General features: G+C 41.4%; 1 protein-coding gene across 1 annotated transcript in view; it reads left to right on the forward strand.

The window, feature by feature from the left end:
• Positions 1-17,383, forward strand: part of ryr1b (ryanodine receptor 1b (skeletal)) — an 83,559-nt gene extending 66,176 nt beyond the window's left edge. Inside the window, exons 88-110 of the mRNA XM_078283946.1 lie at positions 2,083-2,163; positions 2,471-2,559; positions 3,257-3,385; positions 4,290-4,394; positions 6,530-6,559; positions 7,650-7,679; positions 7,908-7,989; positions 8,084-9,393; positions 9,476-9,558; positions 10,093-10,267; positions 11,766-11,852; positions 12,788-13,045; positions 13,139-13,269; positions 13,606-13,648; positions 13,760-13,893; positions 13,988-14,048; positions 14,141-14,287; positions 14,497-14,631; positions 15,200-15,356; positions 15,873-15,937; positions 16,058-16,158; positions 16,707-16,758; positions 16,905-17,383. Of these exons, the coding sequence (XP_078140072.1) occupies positions 2,083-2,163; positions 2,471-2,559; positions 3,257-3,385; positions 4,290-4,394; positions 6,530-6,559; positions 7,650-7,679; positions 7,908-7,989; positions 8,084-9,393; positions 9,476-9,558; positions 10,093-10,267; positions 11,766-11,852; positions 12,788-13,045; positions 13,139-13,269; positions 13,606-13,648; positions 13,760-13,893; positions 13,988-14,048; positions 14,141-14,287; positions 14,497-14,631; positions 15,200-15,356; positions 15,873-15,937; positions 16,058-16,158; positions 16,707-16,758; positions 16,905-17,000 (3,581 nt within the window). The 3' untranslated portion in view covers positions 17,001-17,383. The remainder of the gene's footprint in view (positions 1-2,082; positions 2,164-2,470; positions 2,560-3,256; positions 3,386-4,289; positions 4,395-6,529; positions 6,560-7,649; positions 7,680-7,907; positions 7,990-8,083; positions 9,394-9,475; positions 9,559-10,092; positions 10,268-11,765; positions 11,853-12,787; positions 13,046-13,138; positions 13,270-13,605; positions 13,649-13,759; positions 13,894-13,987; positions 14,049-14,140; positions 14,288-14,496; positions 14,632-15,199; positions 15,357-15,872; positions 15,938-16,057; positions 16,159-16,706; positions 16,759-16,904) is intronic.
• The last annotated feature ends 2,184 nt before the right edge of the window (positions 17,384-19,567 follow it).

Below are 19,567 nucleotides of genomic sequence, written 5' to 3' on the forward strand. Positions count from 1 at the left end.
GTCAGTCCTGCCTCAGCTGGCTTGGTCCAAGATGGCGCACGCCAGCAAGAACTAGTAACTTTGTGTTTGTTATATTATAGCAAGATATTTAAAAATCACTGTGGGTGAAAAGTACCAAAACCTACTCAAGTAGTGCTGTTACTTTGCAGAAATTTGACTTAAGCAGAAGCAAAAAGTAAAACTGAGTTACTTTATGATCTTTCCCATGCAATGTAAAAAGGACAAAAGGGTAGATAGTTCGACTACTGTATGTTGAGCATTCAAAAAATAAGATTGTGAAATATGTCATTATTTGATCTGAGATTGAAAACAACTGAAAATGCCCATCCCCTTTATTCACATAACTCAGCTACTACATTGATGTTTCTTTTGCTGGATTAGTTATCCAACTAGCTAGCAAGGCTGGCAAACTAACTAGACAACAAGCAGGTAAATGCAAACCAGCTAGATGGATGGCTTTTTGCCTAATTTTAATTAATTAACATACTATCATGGTTAAATTTGAGCATTTCATGTTGCAGTTAATTAACTATGGCCAGTTTCTGCTGCAATGCTTATGGAGAGCTGACAAAATTTGTATTTCGTATTAAATTTGGTTCAAAGACACGCCCCCGTCCTGGTTCCCCTGGTAACGCCTTGCACACTGCTTGCTTTAAATGTGCTTTAAATGTGACCAGAGTGATTCCGTCTCTCCGTCTTGTGTCCCTGTCCTCTCCCCCCTCCCTCCACCCCCCTTTACCTCTCAACACCCACACTCATACTGGAGTTTGCGGAGTTCAGTAGATCTGTCCTGCATGACTGTGTGCCTTTGAGACAGTAAAACATAACGAAACAAAAGCTCTGTCTCTGTATTTCTCTGTGTCTTCCTCCATATGTCTCTGTTTGCCATAAACAAGTGTGTCGTGACTGTTTCCTCATCCCAAATGTAGTCATGTATGTTATTCCCTGTTTTCAGTCTGTTCATTTATCTGTGTATTCATATCCATGTCATTGTGATACTATCCCTGTTTAACCTATTGTTAATTTCAGTCTTGTTAAATAGACTTTGTCTGTAGTCTGCTCTCTCTCTCAGTGAGTGGAGAGCTAGACACAGGTACTGTTTGGGGGAGGGAGCAGGAGAAAGCCACAGGCGGAGTCTGCCTCCCTTTCCTACTGTCAGACAAACCGACGGGCACCCAGAGGTCTTTGTGGTTTTTACTAACATATGCTAATGAGGGCAGGGAGTGGTATGAGGTGATGGTACTGACAATTTTACTATTTTTTGTGGTGCGCACATGTGTGTACGCACATACACACGGTAACAAACACAAACTTACACAGCATACGTACAAACACTAACCATTTTACCTTGACATCAACACATATGTACTAGTTTATTTTTCTATTCATTAAAGGAAAATACTAGTGTCGTTGAGTTTTTTGATCATCTTAATCATGTCTCTGCTACATAAGTATTCTATTGTACTATATACAGCATTGCACCATGTGTAGATATGTAATTTAAAGTCGGATTACCTTCCAGCTACCAGATATCATTGTTGGTTCGAAGCTCAATACGAAATTGCAAACTGAATAGAGTCTAGAGCAAGTTTCCTTGTTCCTTTTCAGCAATAAGTTCCCAATAAATGCCCTCTGTAGGAACAATATGTGATGATTTGCGCTAGAATTGATAGGTATTCATGTTTGTTTTTACATATTCTTTATTAACCAAAAACTGCACAGGTTGTCACAAGGTAATGTGACTGAGAATCACATAACCTTTCATTAAATGGACAGTATTTGGAATTATGACAGCTAAGTGATACAATGGAAAATTGAAAAATTTGAAAATGTAATATAGAGGCGAGATGAAGGAATTTTGCCAAAACATAAAACACACTGGTATTTTCCCTTAACACACCTAATCCCTCATTTCAAATTATGTTTACCCCTCTGTATTCTAATACGAATAAAATCAAAATCAAAATCACACACTCCTCACTACCTCTCAATACACATAACATACAACACAACACCAGACGCTGTTGAAACGTTCTTCTCCACACATTAACTTCCACTTCTGTGTCCCTCTGCTCTGCCCAGATGAGAAAGTGATGGCGGACGATGAATTTACTTGCGACCTCTTCCGCTTCCTGCAGCTACTTTGTGAGGGCCACAATAACGGTGAGTCAGTGAGGAGCAGACTGGTCTCCTAACAACGTGGCAGTGTACACGTGTTGTTGCTTAAGCCACAGATCTTGTAGATTCACACCATGAAGAAAAAACAAGTCTCATTCACCACTACACAGGACCTGATGTGACGATCTGTTGTGCTATTTAGGTTTATCGCCTAGAAACTTAACTTGGATGTTATAAACTTGGAATGTAATCAGGGTTATCAAATGGGAAAAATTAAATTGAGCAAACTGTTTTTCTTTGTTGGGAACTGTGAACACCTTTTTAAATGTTTTTTTTCATTGTATGTTTTCAGATTTCCAGAACTACCTGAGAACTCAGACAGGCAGCACCACTACCATCAATGTCATCATCTGTACTGTGGACTACCTGCTGCGACTACAGGTGACTCTGACATATGCACTAGTTTCTTTCTGTCTATATTGGATTGCGCAGGTCATGGTCATTTATGCTCTGATTAACGTGTTGTAGACCGAAAGCTTGGCCTAATAATAATTTTAATTAATTAATTCAAAATCAAATCAAATTGAACTAAATTGAATACTTAATTGATCCTGTTAGAGAAATTATTTTTGCCACCAGCAAACATGAAAAACACAATGCCATGCACAACACAGACAAAAGCCAGGAGGAAGACAGACAGTAAGAAATCAGTCCAGAATGAGAAAAAGTGCAGGAATTGAATCATTGTGCTATCTAATTGTAAATGGTAGAAATTATTTCCTAAAGGATTTAGTGGAGCATGTAGGCATGACAAGGTGATTAAAGAAAACACTTCTACAGTCCCTGAATACACTTGATAGGAGGTCCGTATCGTCCATAGTGTGTGCTTTCCTCTTTTATCATCCTTTCTGTCACAATCTGAGTATGATGTAACACCGATAATGGAGCCAGCTTATATGAGTGAGTCCTCTCCTTAGCCTCTGTCCTGTAATGTCATCCTCGACGCAGCAGTAACTTACTGTCTATATGCAGTAGTAGTTACTTTCTATCTATATGCAGTAGTTTTTGCAGTAGTTCTTCTGTCTTCTCCTCTGCCTCTGTCCTCTTATCTCATCCTGTCTTCTTCTCCCGTCTGCAGGAGTCCATCAGTGACTTCTACTGGTACTACTCAGGGAAAGACATCATTGATGAGCCCGGTAAGAGGAATTTCTCCAAAGCGATGACTGTGGCCAAACAGGTCTTCAACAGCTTGACTGAGTACATCCAGGTAAGGAGGCTGTGTTTGGGTAGATTAACGGTAGAATTGTGTAGGATTGGACCTCCTATTTGTGTATTTGTTTTTTCTCTTTAAAAGACAGTACCTGGAGTTTTTGGTCATTTCTTGCATTCCTTTACTGTTTTACATCACACTTAATTTAATCAAGCTTTATTTTCCATTTAACTTAACGGATGAAAGTGTTTTGCTTTGGTTTGTCTTGTTGGCTTGAATGGGTTGTGATTGACAGAAGGCGGGTCCTAATGTAACCGCAGAAAAGCTATTGGTAGAAAAGATTTATTTTGACCAGGAAAGCGCAGAAATCAGCGCGGAAACAGTATCTTGCCTCTTCTTATTTATAAGCAGAGACTAGATTCCCAAATGTGCTCATTAATATGAACCGGTGAATGGAACTTCTTCAAAAAGTTTATAGGGTGATATTAGCAAAAAATTGAATCACGCTGGAATTGTCCTTTAAAGCTGCACTAGGCAACTTCGCACTTTGGCGGCCTCAAGCGGCAGCAAGAGACGTGTGTTTGAATGTTACCCAGAACAGTGCAGTCATGTACCGTGACGTCAGTAAACTACGCAGTCCTTCACTTATTCTTGCTAGTGGTTGGTAGGGAAAGAGATGGACCAAGTTCTAGATTTCACTCGATGTCACTTTCTGTGTGCCAAGTAGACTTTCTGCCAGTGACCATGTACCAAGACCAGAATTTCATTTCAGCTGATAAGATGGGAGGATTTTGACATAAATATTTTGCCTAGTGCAGATTTAAAGAGTTTTTTAATCACACGATTCATCCTCTTCCTTCTCTCTCTCTCTCTCTCTCTCCCCCCCCTCTCTCTCTCTCTCTCTCTCCCTCCCTCTCTCCCTCTCTCTCTCTCTCTCTCTCTCCCTCTCTCCCTCTCTCAGGGTCCCTGTACTGGTAACCAGCAGTCTCTGGCCCACAGCAGGTTGTGGGATGCTGTTGTCGGCTTCCTGCACGTCTTTGCTCACATGATGATGAAGCTGGCTCAGGTAAGAAATGTCCAAAATAAATACATTCATTTTTAACACATTTTGCACAGCACTACGTGGGTAAATAATGTATATAACCAAGAAAATACTGTAGATTGCCTATGTTTAATGATTTAATAATATAAAATAAAATAGTTTGTTATATTACATTTGTCCAAGAGAATTAAACCTGAAAACAAAAGAAAAGCCATTTTGAAATAAAATGAGCCAATGTTATTTTGTTTGCGGTGTACCTTTTATTTATTTAGTTTATTTTTGATGATGACGGTTAGCATGCAAGTATCTAAATGTCCACTTTGAGTACACTAATTCTGTGAACTGTCTTTCTCGTGGTTCCTGCAGAGTAAAGTATGTATTTATTTGATTATTCTTTTATTTAATGAAGTCTTAACTTGCTTTTTTTCCTCTACACTTTCCTGTGTGGTCTTTTCTTTGTCAGCTTGTTTCTGCCTCTTTACTGAGCCGTAAATTATTTTAGGTGAGAGAGAGAGAGAGATTATTCAGGGGATAAGGCCAAGATGCAGAATGTCCAAATTAGACAGAGCATTAAGCATTTAAATTTATGGTAATTACACAGTAGAAGGTGGTCACTTGAGGAGCTTCTTAGTGCAGTTGGCTAAAGCATATACAGTCCTGTCTCTCTCTCTACTTCATAGTATTGAATAAATAAAAAATGGCCATGATAATATCACAAAAAGCTCATTACTTTACAATACACATGGTATTTTATTGAATAAATATCCACACGCTGTTTCCATGCCAGTAAAAACAGGTAAGTACTGGCTTAAATGAGGTAAAGTCAGGTCAAGTTTATTTGTATAGCCCTGATCAAAAGGCTTCACAACTCTTCTCAACACATTATGATAATATGATAATTTGATAATTAAAAAATTAGATAGTAGTATTGACAGGTGATATTTACATTTGGTGATATTTAGTTGAGTCAGAGTTGGAAAGTAAGCCATGAATTGTGTAGTTTCACTAAAAGATGTGAATGGGACCGGCATTAGTGTTGGTTTTATTTTTTTTAATGTTGTATTACTTTCAGTTGGTCAGATTAAATTTGACCCACATGCATGTTGACTTTTATATTAATACAGAACAGGATTAATACAACACAATGTCCCTAAACATTTAATTTCCTGGTGTCCTTTTTGTTTTATCATTTATAGTTTCGGAACATTCATTAGCTAAAAGTTATTAGTTAAAAGTCTTTGAAAGTATTACATTTGGCTTTCTGAAACCTGTAAAGCCCTGGTCACCTCTTCAGCCTCCACTATGTCCTAAAATAAACTTGTTTCAAGTGATGCAATTAGTTAACGACATGGATGTGAGTTTAGATGGCAGAAACAATCTGATGAAACCTGTCACTCTTCTCTTTCTCTTACTTCCCCACTTAACTGTTCTGATGTTTCACTTTCTCTCATTTTACACATCTCTAATTCTGTATAATGAATCCACTTCACCTAATTGAAGAATCTGTTCATTCCGTACTGACTAGAGCTTTCAGTTTGACATGCTTTAGACAATAATGCGTGTCTGGTTTGTGTGAATAATGCATCTGCAATCTGTCTTGTTTGACCTAACAGGGAGCTGCAGTGTGTCTGCCTCAATCTAATCTTGTGTGACAGTGTGATTGCTTACCTGATGCTTCTGATAACAATGCATTTTTGTATTTCTATAACTTGAATATCTCTCTGAGTTTAGAGTCGTAGGCATAGAGCAAAAATAGAACAGGATAAAGGAGATATTGCGGAAGAAGTTGTAGTTTAGTGTTTAAGGTTTTTGTATTTAGGTTTTCAGAAATTTAGCTACAAAATCATTTGAATATTGGACTGTAAATATGCTATGTAGATGTCATTTCTTGTGTTTTAAATTAGGCAGTAAAGCTAAACGTGTTTCTTTATCAAAATCTGATTTCCCAAAGCAACACTATACAGAAAATAGCATAGATGTTGGCCTGATGAGGAGTCTAGAGTAGAACTGCTGCTGTCAAAGTTTCACAGAACTAAAAGCTCAAGACCAAATGTATTTACATAAACTTTGAGAGATAGTATGTAGGCCTAGACGAATACAAAAATGAAGTAAAAATGTTGATGGGTAACATTTTTATTCTCATGTGTAACCCCCGTTAGATGCACCCCGATCCCGGACAACGAAATGGCGTAAGAATCTGTGTCTCTTCACTGATGCCATCTCATCCACAGGCCCCTCATGCTTCTTTAAATAACTCACGCTTCATCTCATTCTCCGCTTCCCCGCTTAACGCCTGCAACCTCTTTATTTTCCCCTTCATTTATTTATTCTCTCTGCGGCAATTAATGTTTTTTGTTCCTTTGCCTCTCCTGGAACACATCGTTTTTTTTCCTTGTTGGTTTTCTTTAAACAAGCCATCGAGTCAGTTATATTTGTCTATGAAAAGACTCCATTCTGATCATTGCTTATTCAGAGAAGAGACATCAAGTTACTGAAATGCCTGAAGAGTTAGTGATAGTTAAGCTGCGTTTTGAAAGTTTGTACCCCATTCTTAAAGGGGAACAAACTGTAAACACCAAATGGCGAGTTTAAAGAAATTTTTAAGCCACGCTTTATAGATTTGTTGTGGAAATAGAAATACATATCTCATGATTTACTGTCATTTAGACTCGCTGCGTTCCTTTAGATTCTGACGAGGCCCCCATGTGAAAGGCAAACATTATTGGTCCTCTAGTTCTTCCCAATTGAAGAGATTTTTTCCCTGTTGCTCCCTAAAGCCTCTTAACCTTCTGCTTAGCGTCTGCTCATTTAGCTCTTGGTGTCTTTGCGCCTGCTTTATTGTACTTGTTTTATTGTTATTTATTGTTTCCGTTGTAGAGGCATTGAAAGGCGCCATTGGTGATTTGACTGCCGTTTGATGCTTGCCTGTCCCGTCCCCCTTTTCCTTTAGATCTCCACCAGCTTGACAACCACCGTAAACAGCCTAGAATTACTTGTGTCTCTTGTTATCTGCTGGTGCAGGTCTTCAGGAGTGCTATGATCAGCATCTGCAAACATGTTTATGTATTCCTTGCTCCCATGCTGCAGCCACTTTTTCAGGCAAAGGGGAAAGAAAGGCTGTGCTGTTTAACATTTCCCTCCTCTCTATCATTCCTGCCTTACTGTGTCTTTCCAGTGTCTGTCTGGCTGTCATCACATTCAGTGACAATTGTATGTAAGGTATTTGTGATGAAATGTTAAAAAAATATATGTATTTTTTATTTAAAAATGCAAACCCAGGATCATTTCTGGAGTAGAACACACTCTGAGGTAGTGTCTCTCACACTGTTTTATCTTTTACAATGTTTAGTTTTGTAATTAACTTTCACAGCAGAAGCCTACCAGAAAGGAGCATACATATCCTCTCAAATTAAAAATGTGATTTTATTATATCATTACAATGAGATTTTTTTAAGTCGGTGTCTGCCTGTGTTAAGAATATTGTTTTCTCTACTGTACGTGTGTTTTCCTTGTGTGCGTTTGGACTTTGTGTTGCAGGACTCCAGTCAAATTGGGCTGTTGAAGGAGCTGTTGGACCTGCAGAAAGACATGGTGGTGATGCTGCTCTCTCTGCTTGAGGGTAAGATTAACATCTCAACCTAATATTATCCTTTCCTATCTATCGCATACTTTCTAGATTTTCTTCATCTCCTCTCACCTCTCACTGCTCTTAGGCAACATTGTGAACGGCACCATTGCCCGCCAGATGGTGGACATGCTGGTGGAGTCCTCCAGCAACGTGGAGATGATCCTCAAGTTCTTTGACATGTTCCTCAAGCTCAAGGACATAGTGGCGTCCGATGCCTTCCGTGACTATGTGACTGACCCCCGTGGGCTAATCTCCAAGAAGGACTTTTCCAAGGCCATGGACAGCCAGAAGCAGTACTCTCCCTCAGAGATCCAGTTCCTCCTGTCCTGCTCAGAGGCCGATGAAAATGAGATGATCAACTTTGAGGAGTTTGCTGACCGTTTCCAGGAGCCGGCCAAGGACATTGGTTTCAACATTGCCGTTCTGCTGACCAACCTGTCGGAGCACGTTCCCCATGACACGCGCCTCCAGAACTTCCTGGAGCAGGCCGAGAGCGTGCTCAACTACTTCCGCCCCTTCCTGGGCCGCATCGAGATCATGGGCGCCAGCAGGAAGATTGAGCGTATTTACTTTGAGATCAGCGAGGCAAACCGCAACCAGTGGGAGATGCCGCAAGTCAGAGAGTCCAAGCGGCAGTTCATCTTTGATGTGGTCAATGAGGGTGGAGAGAGCGAGAAGATGGAGCTCTTTGTCAACTTCTGCGAGGACACCATCTTTGAGATGAACATCGCCGCATCGATCTCTGAGCCAGAGGGAGAGGGTGTAGAAGAGGAAGATGACGAGGAGGAGGAGGAAGGCGGAGGAGATGAGGGAGACTCCGGAGAAGGAGATGAAGGCAACGGAGAGGAGAAATCTACGGAGTCCACCTCAGCCTTCGCCGACTTCCTGAAGAGCGTGGTCGACTTCTTTAACATGTTCACCTTCCGTAATCTGCGGCGTCGCTATCGCAAGTTACGGAAGATGACGGTGAAGGAGATGGTGGTTGGACTGGCGACCTTTATCTACACCGTTCTGATGGGTATCCTGATCTTTGTCTATAGTATATGTAAGGGCTTCTTCACGCTCATTTGGAAGGCGCTGTTCGGCGGAGGCTTAGTGGAGGGGGCCAAGAAGATGACGGTGACTGAGATCCTTGCCAGTATGCCGGACCCGACGCAGGACGAGGTTCACGGGGACCTTCCTCCTGAACCGGGGGCCAGAGAGGTACAAGACGCGGACGGGACGACAGACCACATGGACGCAGGAGGAGGAGAGGAGCAGGAGGAGGATGGGGAGGATAGGGAAGGTGGACGCCTGCCTGGTTTCGATACTCCTGGTGGACTTGGAGACTTTGGTGAGACGACTCCTGAGGAGCCTCCGACTCCAGAGGGCACTCCGCTGCTGAAGAGGAAACTGGTGAGATGGTCTTTCTGATAGATATATACAGTATGTTGCTTGTTTGTGTGATGTGTGCATTTAACTGCTACCATTGGAACAGTTGGAAGCAGCAGTGGGAGGACCGGAAGAGGAAGGACAGCCTGAACACGAGGAAGAGCCTCCTCAAGAGACCGAGAAAGCAGAGTAAGTTTTCTACCTGTTGGTGATATACGGCAAAACTAAGCAGGTTCTCTCTCTCTGTGATATATAAGATAAGACAAGATGAAATTTGATCCCTGTAGGGAAATTGCAGCAGCAAAGGATAGGATATAGAGTAGATTTCAATACAACTAATAAAACGTATTTAAGATAAAATAACAAATAGAACATACTGAAGATAGAGATACAGTGTCTTTGTCATGCTAAAAAAAATAGCGCTATGTTCACTACTGACAGATTTACAGGTTTACATATGTTTACAGCATATGTGCAAGTGTACATCATCATCTGTTAACATTATCAAATTTGCAGATGGAAGAATATGTGTACACTAACGTGTCCAGACAAGCAAATGTGCATTGTTAGCTATTCACATCAAATCAGGTGTTAAAACAGTGGCGGTTCTGTCTCTCTTGGTGATCTACGTTAAAACCTACAAAGTTATTTTGCTTTTGGTAATACATGTTAAAAGCAACCTCACCTAAGTTTCCCTCTGTCTCTCCCCCGTCTCTCCTCCAGCACCGAGAATGGCGAGAAGACAGAGAAGGTGGAGCCTGAACCCGAGGTAAAAGAGGAAGAGCCTGAGCCGGTAGAGGAGGAGAAAGTGAAGACCAAGGCTAAGAAGGAGAAGAAAACTGCCGAGGAAGGCTTTGAGCTGTGGAATGAGCTGGAGATTCAGAGGATTAAATTCATGGTAAGTGATTCCCTCCTTTATAATAACTAGAATTTATAACCTCCTCTCCTCCTCTCCTCTCCTAATCTCCTCTCCTTGTCTCCTCTCCTCTCCTCTCCTCTCCTCTCCTTGTCTCCTCTCCTCTCTCCTCTCCTCTCCTCTCCCCTCTCCTCTCCTCTCTTCCTCTCCTCTCCTTTCCTCTCCTCTCCTCCTCTCCTCCTCCTCTCCTTGTCTCCTCTCCTCCTCTCCTCTCCTCTCCTCTCCTTGTCTCCTCTCCTCCTCTCCTCTCCTCTCCTCTCCTTGTCTCCTCTCCTCTCTCCTCCTCTCCTCTCCCCTCTCCTCTCCTCTCCTCTCCTTGTCTCCTCTCCTCCTCTCTCCCCTCTCCTCTCCTCTCCTCTCCTCTCCTTGTCTCCTCTCCTCTCCTCTCTCCTCCTCTCCTCTCCCCTCTCCTCTCCTCTCCTCTCCTTGTCTCCTCTCTCCTCCTCTCCTCTCCCCTCTCCTCTCCTCTCTTCCTCTCCTCTCCTTTCCTCTCCTCTCCTCCTCTCCTCCTCTCCTCTCCTTGTCTCCTCCTCTCCTCTCCTCTCCTCTCCTTGTCTCCTCTCCTCCTCTCCTCTCCTTGTCTCCTCTCCTCTCTCCTCCTCTCCTCTCCCCTCTCCTCTCCTCTCCTCTCCTCTCCTTGTCTCCTCTCCTCTCCTTGTCTCCTCTCCTCTCTCCTCCTCTCCTCTCCCCTCTCCTCTCCTCTCCTCTCCTTGTCTCCTCTCCTCCTCTCCTCTCCTCTCCTTGTCTCCTCTCCTCCTCTCCTCTCCTCTCCTCTCTTTGTCTCCTCTCCTCTCTCCTCCTCTCCTCTCCCCTCTCCTCTCCTTGTCTCCTCTCCCCTCTCCTCTCCTCTCCTCTCCTCTCCTTGTCTCCTCTCCTCCTCTCCTCTCCCCTCTCCTCTCCTCTCCTCTCCTCTCCTCTCCTTGTCTCCTCTCCTCTCTCCTCCTCTCCTCTCCTCTCTCCTCTCCTCTCCTCCTTGTCTCCTCTTCTTCTCTCTCCTCTCCTCTCCTGTCCTTGTCTCCTCCTCTCCTCTCCTCTCCTCTCCTCCATGGTGGGACACACAAACACACAAACCGCTCTCCAATTATAGTAGTGGGATATTCTGTTACAGAATACATTTGAATTCATGTTGTTAATTGCTATTCGCACTGTAAGAGAAATAGATGATTGGAAATTAGTAAAAGCATCATGATCAGCCAGTCTGGTTTGGGACGCTTTATTTTACAATGGCCTTATTCCAGTGTGCTTTCTATGGAAAAGCATGCCAAGCATCTAATAATACTGAGTAAGTACCTAATGAATACCTCCTTCATACATAATGTGCTTACAAGGGTGTAACAACACGATGTAAGCACAAATACTAACACAGTTTTATTGCTTACACTTTTCCATGTGTTAATACACTGGAATAAGACAATAAAATGTTACCTGTATGTTTTGGTGAGATTATTGAGGTCTTGCCCTCTTCTTTATTCCCTCTCAGAACTACTTGTCTCGTAACTTCTACAACCTGCGTTTCCTGGCCCTGTTCATCGCCTTCGCTCTCAATTTCATCCTGCTCTTCTACAAGGTCTGTTCTAGATAAAGTGCTGTTTTATGTTTCTTTAGGTTTCTGTGTTTCCCTACAGCTCAACACTATTCTCACCTAGTATATATGCAATATATTCCAAAAGAACATATACACCATTTGGAAAAAGTGGCACTGATAAAATGATTGTTGGCATGTAAGTGAAAAAGATCTTCTGCACACTTGGATCCATGCAGGTTTATTACAGTTTTGAATTTTTCATTAGTTTTAATTTTTATATCGTTTTTAATTTTATTTCAATTTCAGTTTAGTTTTAATTTGTTTTTATTTAGTTTCAGTTCTAGTTTTTTGTATTTTTGGTAGCGATGGTATTGATAAAGTATAATGATAAAAGTTCAGAACAAGTATTTTGTACATAATTGCAACAGGTATTGTGTAATGCAACAATCATAAATTATTTTTTAAATGTATTTACATACATTTTTCAAAGCATCTTCAACTAACTTAAAGACTACTTGGTTTTATGCTGCACAAATGAAAGGCACTAGCAGACTCAACAGCAATATGAATTCAGACAAGTAAACTATTCAACATGAACAATTCATTCTCTTTTTTACCCTGCACATAAACACAAAGGTGAAGAATAAAAGCATTTCACAGGTATTTTTATTTTATTTCAGTTTATTTCAGTTTACAACAATGTTTTTTAACACCTAAGTTTCATCTTAGTTTTAGTTTACTATAATATCTACTATAAAACCTTGGATCCATGCAATTGACATTTATTAGGCCAAGGTTTAGTCTGCAATACCCTCATCAGATATCCAATCAATAGCAACTATTTTGACGACAACATCATTCATATCTTTGAAATATTGTTTGAATTTCAGGTAAACTTCCTCCAAATGAACACACATAGCGTTTTGAAGTGAAACCCTTCCTATCTTCCCTCTCTTCTCTCTGTCTGCCCTCTCCAGGTGTCGGACAGCCCCCGAGGAGGCGAGGAGGACTTCGAGGGTTCCGGTCTGTTTGAGGGTTCCGGCCTGTTTGAAGGTTCTGGCGCCGAGGAGGAAGGGTCCGGAATGGACGAGGGAGGAGACGATGACGATGATGAAGGTCCTGTGTACTACTTCTTGGAGGAGAGCACGGGCTACATGCAGCCCGCCTTGGCCTTCCTCGCTATCTTCCACACCGTCATCGCCTTCCTCTGCATCATCGGCTACAACTGCCTCAAGGTACGACAAAAATCAACCCGTTTGTTGACTTTTTGTAGATTTGTAAACATTTGTAGATTTCATGCGATTTGTTTGTCCCCCCTCCCCCTCCAGGTCCCTCTGGTCATCTTCAAGAGAGAGAAGGAGCTGGCCAGAAAACTGGAGTTTGATGGTGTGTATGTCACTGAGCAGCCTGAGGACGATGACATCAAGGGCCAATGGGACAGACTGGTGCTCAACACACCGTAAGAAACCTTACGTTACTATGTCGATGGATGGATAGATAGATAAATAGATAGATGGATGGATGGATGGATAATAAACTGATGCATTTCATTCCAAAATGAGATACCTATCATTTGAAAAAAAACTTTTCTTAGCGCTGACATGAAATTAAAACTGTTTTGGAGCTATTTTAAAGGGGCATCAAGTAATCTATAATGTCCAAATACTGACATTGTTGAGGATAGAATCTATATTTTTTAAAATACTACTGAGTGATGAATTCCATGTAACTTTTTTTTCAACATTACACATGAAATTCAGATTAACAAACCTGTGGTGTTTTTCATTCAACGCAGCACGTTCCCCAACAACTACTGGGACAAGTTTGTGAAGAGAAAGGTGAGTTTTTGGGACAGCTTTGATTCGACATGTCACTCATTTTTTTCATGTTTTGCAGGGAAATGACTTGGTAAATGACATCTGTGTATGACTATATATGTTTGTGTATAGGTGCTGGATAAATATGGCGACATCTACGGCAGAGAGAGGATTGCAGAGCTGCTCGGTATGGACTTGGCCTCTCTAGACGTCAGTGCCATGACCCATGAAAAGAAACATGAACCCGACAGCTCCATGTTCACCTGGTATGTAAACTCTTTACAAAAAAGAGTTCATACTACAATCAACTTGCAGTAAAAAATTCACAGAGAACTAACTAGGTTGACCTTCTCTCTGCAGGATTACGTCTATTGACATCAAGTACCAGATCTGGAAGTTTGGCGTTGTGTTCACTGACAACGTGAGTTAAGGAAGCAGTGTATGGTGTAGTGTAGACATTGAGGTAGGGTCTATTTGAGTTCTGTGTTAATGACGCTTCTCTTCCTCCTTTAGACCTTCCTCTACCTGGTGTGGTACCTGTTAATGTCTATGCTTGGACACTACAACAACTTCTTCTTTGCCTGTCATCTTCTGGACATCGCCATGGGTGTCAAAACCCTGCGCACCATTCTGTCCTCCGTTACCCACAACGGCAAACAGGTGATGGACGGGCCTGTCTACTGTCTCTATTTACAGTCTTTTATTGTGTTTTGTTCTAACGTACAGCAGCTAAAAGTTTGGAGAGTTTTACAGGCCCAAGCATTTTCACTGTAACAATGCGCTGTGATGCTCGCTGCAAGCCTGTTTTCCCGTTAGGAACAATAAACCGACTGACTTGTGCTAATGATCCGTCCATCTGTTGATGACAGTTGATGATGACAGTGGGTTTGCTGGCTGTGGTGGTGTACCTCTACACCGTAGTGGCCTTCAACTTCTTCCGCAAGTTCTACAACAAGAGTGAGGACGAGGACGAGCCGGACATGAAGTGTGACGACATGATGACTGTGAGTGGTTAAAGGAGAAATCAACCCAGTTAGTGACTGTTAGAGTTAGGGTTTTAAAGTTGAAGAATTCATCTGATTTCTGATATAGTCATTTAATGTGTATTCGTTTATTGTGGATCCCCATTAGTTGACGCACAAGCGACAGACTAGTCTTTAAAATATCAATACACGACAGTCAAAGTTAAACATGTATGTAAAATTGAACATTTTAATAACAGTTAATACCATAATTGCAAGAAAATTAATAATATGACATACACAGTACTTCAGACTGCGAGAGACAATTCATTGCAATCACATAACACTGAATACAACACAGAACTCTAAACTAAAAACCCAGTTAAATGAATTTTAAAATGCAACAGATGACGGCAGGAGTTTGGATAATAGACTGAATAGTAGTGTTATGGTAAAGGAGGTGCAGGCTAAAAAAGTGATTTTACTTGTCTTTTAAAATCTTCCTTCCCAGGAATGTGTTATATTTATTTAAGTCAACAAAAATAAAAGTCAAGTTTATTTTAGGGTTGATTTTTGCGGTAAATGTGTCATGAAACGTCTGTCTCTCCAGTGTTACCTGTTCCACATGTACGTGGGCGTACGCGCCGGCGGTGGCATAGGAGATGAAATCGAGGACCCGGCCGGCGATGAGTACGAGCTCTACCGAGTGGTCTTTGACATCACCTTCTTCTTCTTCGTCATCGTCATCCTGCTGGCTATCATCCAGGGTATGGACAGTCCTGCCTCTACTATTTTTTTTTTCTTCCAAAGTACAGTGTTTCTTTTCTCAAACTTAAGTGCTTTGTAATGTATAAGGGTAATTCAGAACTCCTCACACCCAATCATTACGCCGCATTCACGTCATGTCAGATTTACCATAAATACAAGCTGCCGACTGGGAAAATACATTCATGTCACCAGTTATACTCACATGAATACAATCAGCTTTACTAACAGAAAGCGATCAATATCTGCTGCAGTTTGTTGGATGGATGTTGGTGTTCCAAAGACACACATGCTTCCAAGTTGTAGCAGCGAGATGTCATCCCGTTTTTCCTCCTTTTCTGATATGATGTGAACGGCGGCCCCAAGTGGTGACAGTGACAGTAACCTTGAGGTTAGAAAAGCGGACTTGTGGCCAGAAGGTTTCAGGTTTGAATCCTGGACCGGCTGGGAAACTGCAAATAAGAAACACTTCCTCAACAAAAAGTTGACTAGTAAGAGCTTGTATGTCTGTGTTTCAGGTCTGATCATTGATGCTTTTGGCGAGCTGAGAGACCAGCAGGAGCAGGTCAGAGAGGACATGGAGGTAAGACGGTGACGCTCAGTGGGATTTTGCTGGTCAGCTTGATAAATCCTCCTTCAGTTCTCCTTCAGTTACAAGACAGGGACGTGTGTCATCTAAACCTTTCTCCCTTTCTCCCTCTAGACAAAGTGCTTCATCTGTGGAATAGGGAGCGACTACTTTGACACGACGCCGCACGGCTTCGAGACGCACACCTTAGAAGAGCATAACTTAGCCAACTACATGTGAGTTACCTTACAGTATATGTGAATTTGACCGCCTGAAATATTAGCGCATTTCCTTGTTGTTGCTCAGACTAATCACAGTGAGTTTCAGTGTGTTTAACAGGGTTCCCATGGGCCTTGAAAATCTGAATTTTAGAAAAATAAGGCATTAAATACTTTTGAAAATGAGTCGATTACTTTGAAAGTATTTTATTAAAACATAGCTTCCAAATTCATCAATATTCCTCAGCTGTCTGGACCTTCACATCCTGAGGAAAACCCTGTGATGGAGATTTGTGTTGATATAGCAGCAGTTTAGAAATCAGTGACTTCACTGCGATTTCTTTGCTTTACAAGATGAGTAAAAAAAAAAAAGAGGACTCTATGAAGTCTGATTTTGACCAATGACATGTCTTATCCCAAAACATGCCAATTTACCTCCTTGAATTTCACCAAACAAGACCTTGAAAGTCACTGGAAAATCCTTGAATTCAATGTCCAAGTCAGCGCGGGAACCCTGGTATAAGGTTGCGTTATATTGCTCAATATTTCTCTCTCTTTCCCTTCAGGTTCTTCTTGATGTATCTCATCAATAAAGATGAAACGGAGCACACAGGACAGGTCAGTTAAAAAGCAAACTGCAGTCTTCATTGGTTATCTTTTGCCTTCATGAAGGTCTAAAACGATCATTTCTTTTACCGTATCCATTTCTGTCCAGTGTTGTGACACTTTTCCCTCCCCTCTCTCTCTCCCTCGCCGCCTCTCAGGAGTCGTACGTGTGGAAGATGTACCAGGAGCGATGCTGGGACTTCTTCCCCGCCGGAGACTGCTTCAGGAAGCAGTATGAGGATCAGCTGGGATAACACAACACTACACCCTTGACTGTGTGTGTCTGAAGGAGAAAGAGAGAAAGAGAAAATGTGGGGAGGGAAATTAATTTAAGAGAAAGGAGAAGTTAGAAATTCAGCGATAGAACACATCTGCATCGTGATTTTGTCTTAAGAGATTCACATTTCTCTCTCCCGTTGAACCTATGCACACTTCAACTGCACTATCGCACCCCCTGCAGCAGAATCTTGATGGAATTTATTTGAGAGAGAGCCAACACGGAAGAAACAATACGAGTAAGAGAGAGACATAAACGACATAAGAAGCCTTGGGCCTTTTTATCCTGCTGTAAATACACTACATGGCCTTTCTTTTGGTGTAAATTATAGATTGCCTTGCATATCAAATTGCGCCTATACACACATGCCTCTTTCAGTCGCTCTTGCTGTAAACGTTAGAGTGCCTATAGCAGCGTTCATGCTTTGATTTCATTGCGATCTGATAGTTTGGGTTTTCTCATGAACACTTTTATTTGAGATTGTAGAGTGAATACATTTTATTTATACTGTTTGCGAGGATGGCGAGTTTTTTTTTTTACGTGACTCCTGCCATTCGGGATTTCATTTCAGACTTCTTCTGGTATTGTGTTTTTTTTGTTTGTTTTTTTTAGTTTGCAGGGGAGCGCTTGAAAGAAACCGATTTGGACGAGAGCAGCTCACATGTAGTGCCTCTAAAACCCCCCGAGGGAGCTTTCACACCCGCTAGGCCGCCTCTCGCTCTTTTTCTTCCTCTCTCAAGGTTTGCAAACTCATCTTCAAACAGGCGATCACTTAATGGAAACTCTTGTGCGATCGACGTGCCAGTGCGATCGACAGAGCGTCTCCCGTATCTACATGATAAATACCGGTATGAATCCGCTGTATAGACGACCCAGTTTGCACTCTGAAGTCTTATTACGCGTCCCCGGATGTATGTGGTCCCCTATCTCCACTGGTGTCTCTGTGCCATAGAAGATAGCGATGATGTACACACACACACACATAGGAGGATGCCATGGTTGTTTATTTATTGTTTATATACAGATCTAATCTTCTGAAGACGACGATTTTAGCCCCGCTGTACTGCCGGGCCACAGTCTGTTTTATGACACTTTATGCACAAATAGGTTTTCGTCAGTGCATTGAAATAAGTAATGAATGTATTTAATGTATACATTTTGGCCAAAGTGTCATCTGTATAACTGAGTAATGACTAGGCTGCTTAGAGGCCTTTTGATGAAAAGACATATTTTACATAAATCATAGATACATATATTTTTTTTCTTTAGGGCTTTGAAGAATTAAATCAATCCATGCTACTTTGTTGGAAATGAACACTTAATGTGTCCTGCGGGTGAAATCCATAAGGGAAGAGAGAATCTGAAGTTCATGCCCGGTTTGCAGTCAGAAGAGCAGATTAGCTTTTGTGTTTTTGCTAGTTAGGTTTTTATGATAGCTATTTTTAGGAAATCTGCATATCAATTATTTTTCTCAATCAAGAAAGTCATGCGTGATGCGTTGATCTCAGACAGTTCTATCTCACTATGCCACTTTTTAAAATAGATCCTTTGCACACGTGCAAACTCCCACTCTTTCTCTCCATCTTGAGTTTAATGTTGTTATTACTACTCACTATGTCAGAGGGAGAGCGTACGGCAGTGTCTGTTTGCTGAAGCCCCTGAAGTGAAGTGTGCATTTACAGAGTCAGTAAATGGTATGGAGCTGAATGGAGATCACTACTTTACACCTGACTGACTGAGTGTCCTCTGACTGAACCCTGTGTTTCAATACAGAATAAACAGATTATTTTAAGATGACCTGGAAAATTTGACCTCATTTTCTTCGTGATTGTCTCTCTGTGTGTGTGTGTGTGTGTGTGTGAGCATGCATCCACGTGGTCCTATAAATGTACATGCAGGCATATGTGTGTGGAAGTCAGCATTTATCTTGCATATAAAACATACATTTAAATACATTATTAAATGCATTTGCTAGATTTACATGTGCACAATAATGTGACTAATGCAAATACTGTGAGTAAGGCAATAGTCTGATTTAGTTGTTTACATGATTCCATAACTTGACAACTCCCCATGATAATCCCCTGTTCACATGAGTGAAGTGCTTATTTTGATTATCCAGAGAGAATTGTGTGAATAGGAGTTTGTTTTTTTTAACTTGTTCCGTCGTTATCAAATTTAACATTTTACATTTTAGCTGTCAGTGCTTTCCACTGTACGCAAACTTGTTAAGTTGTTCTGACAAATCCACCCTCCTGGAGTTTTTGTGACACTCGTCTCGATGGCTAAACTTTATCTTACTCAAATATCGAAACTACATCGTTAAGCATTAAACTTATGAGGAAACACCCACGCATCTCTATGACAAGCATTGTTCCCTTTAAGATTATGTATATGCAGTATGTGTGTGTGTGTGTGTGTGTGTGTATACCAGCACGTATGTTTACTTTCCAAAGCACTTGTTGGCCTAACCTACTGTCTGCACATTACATACACAAAGATGTACAATGCCTTTGAGAGGTAGATAAGGATTACTAGTGTTTC

This window comes from Centroberyx gerrardi, chromosome 6 (genome assembly GCF_048128805.1).
Source record: "Centroberyx gerrardi isolate f3 chromosome 6, fCenGer3.hap1.cur.20231027, whole genome shotgun sequence".
In the NCBI taxonomy this organism is placed as follows: domain Eukaryota; kingdom Metazoa; phylum Chordata; class Actinopteri; order Beryciformes; family Berycidae; genus Centroberyx; species Centroberyx gerrardi.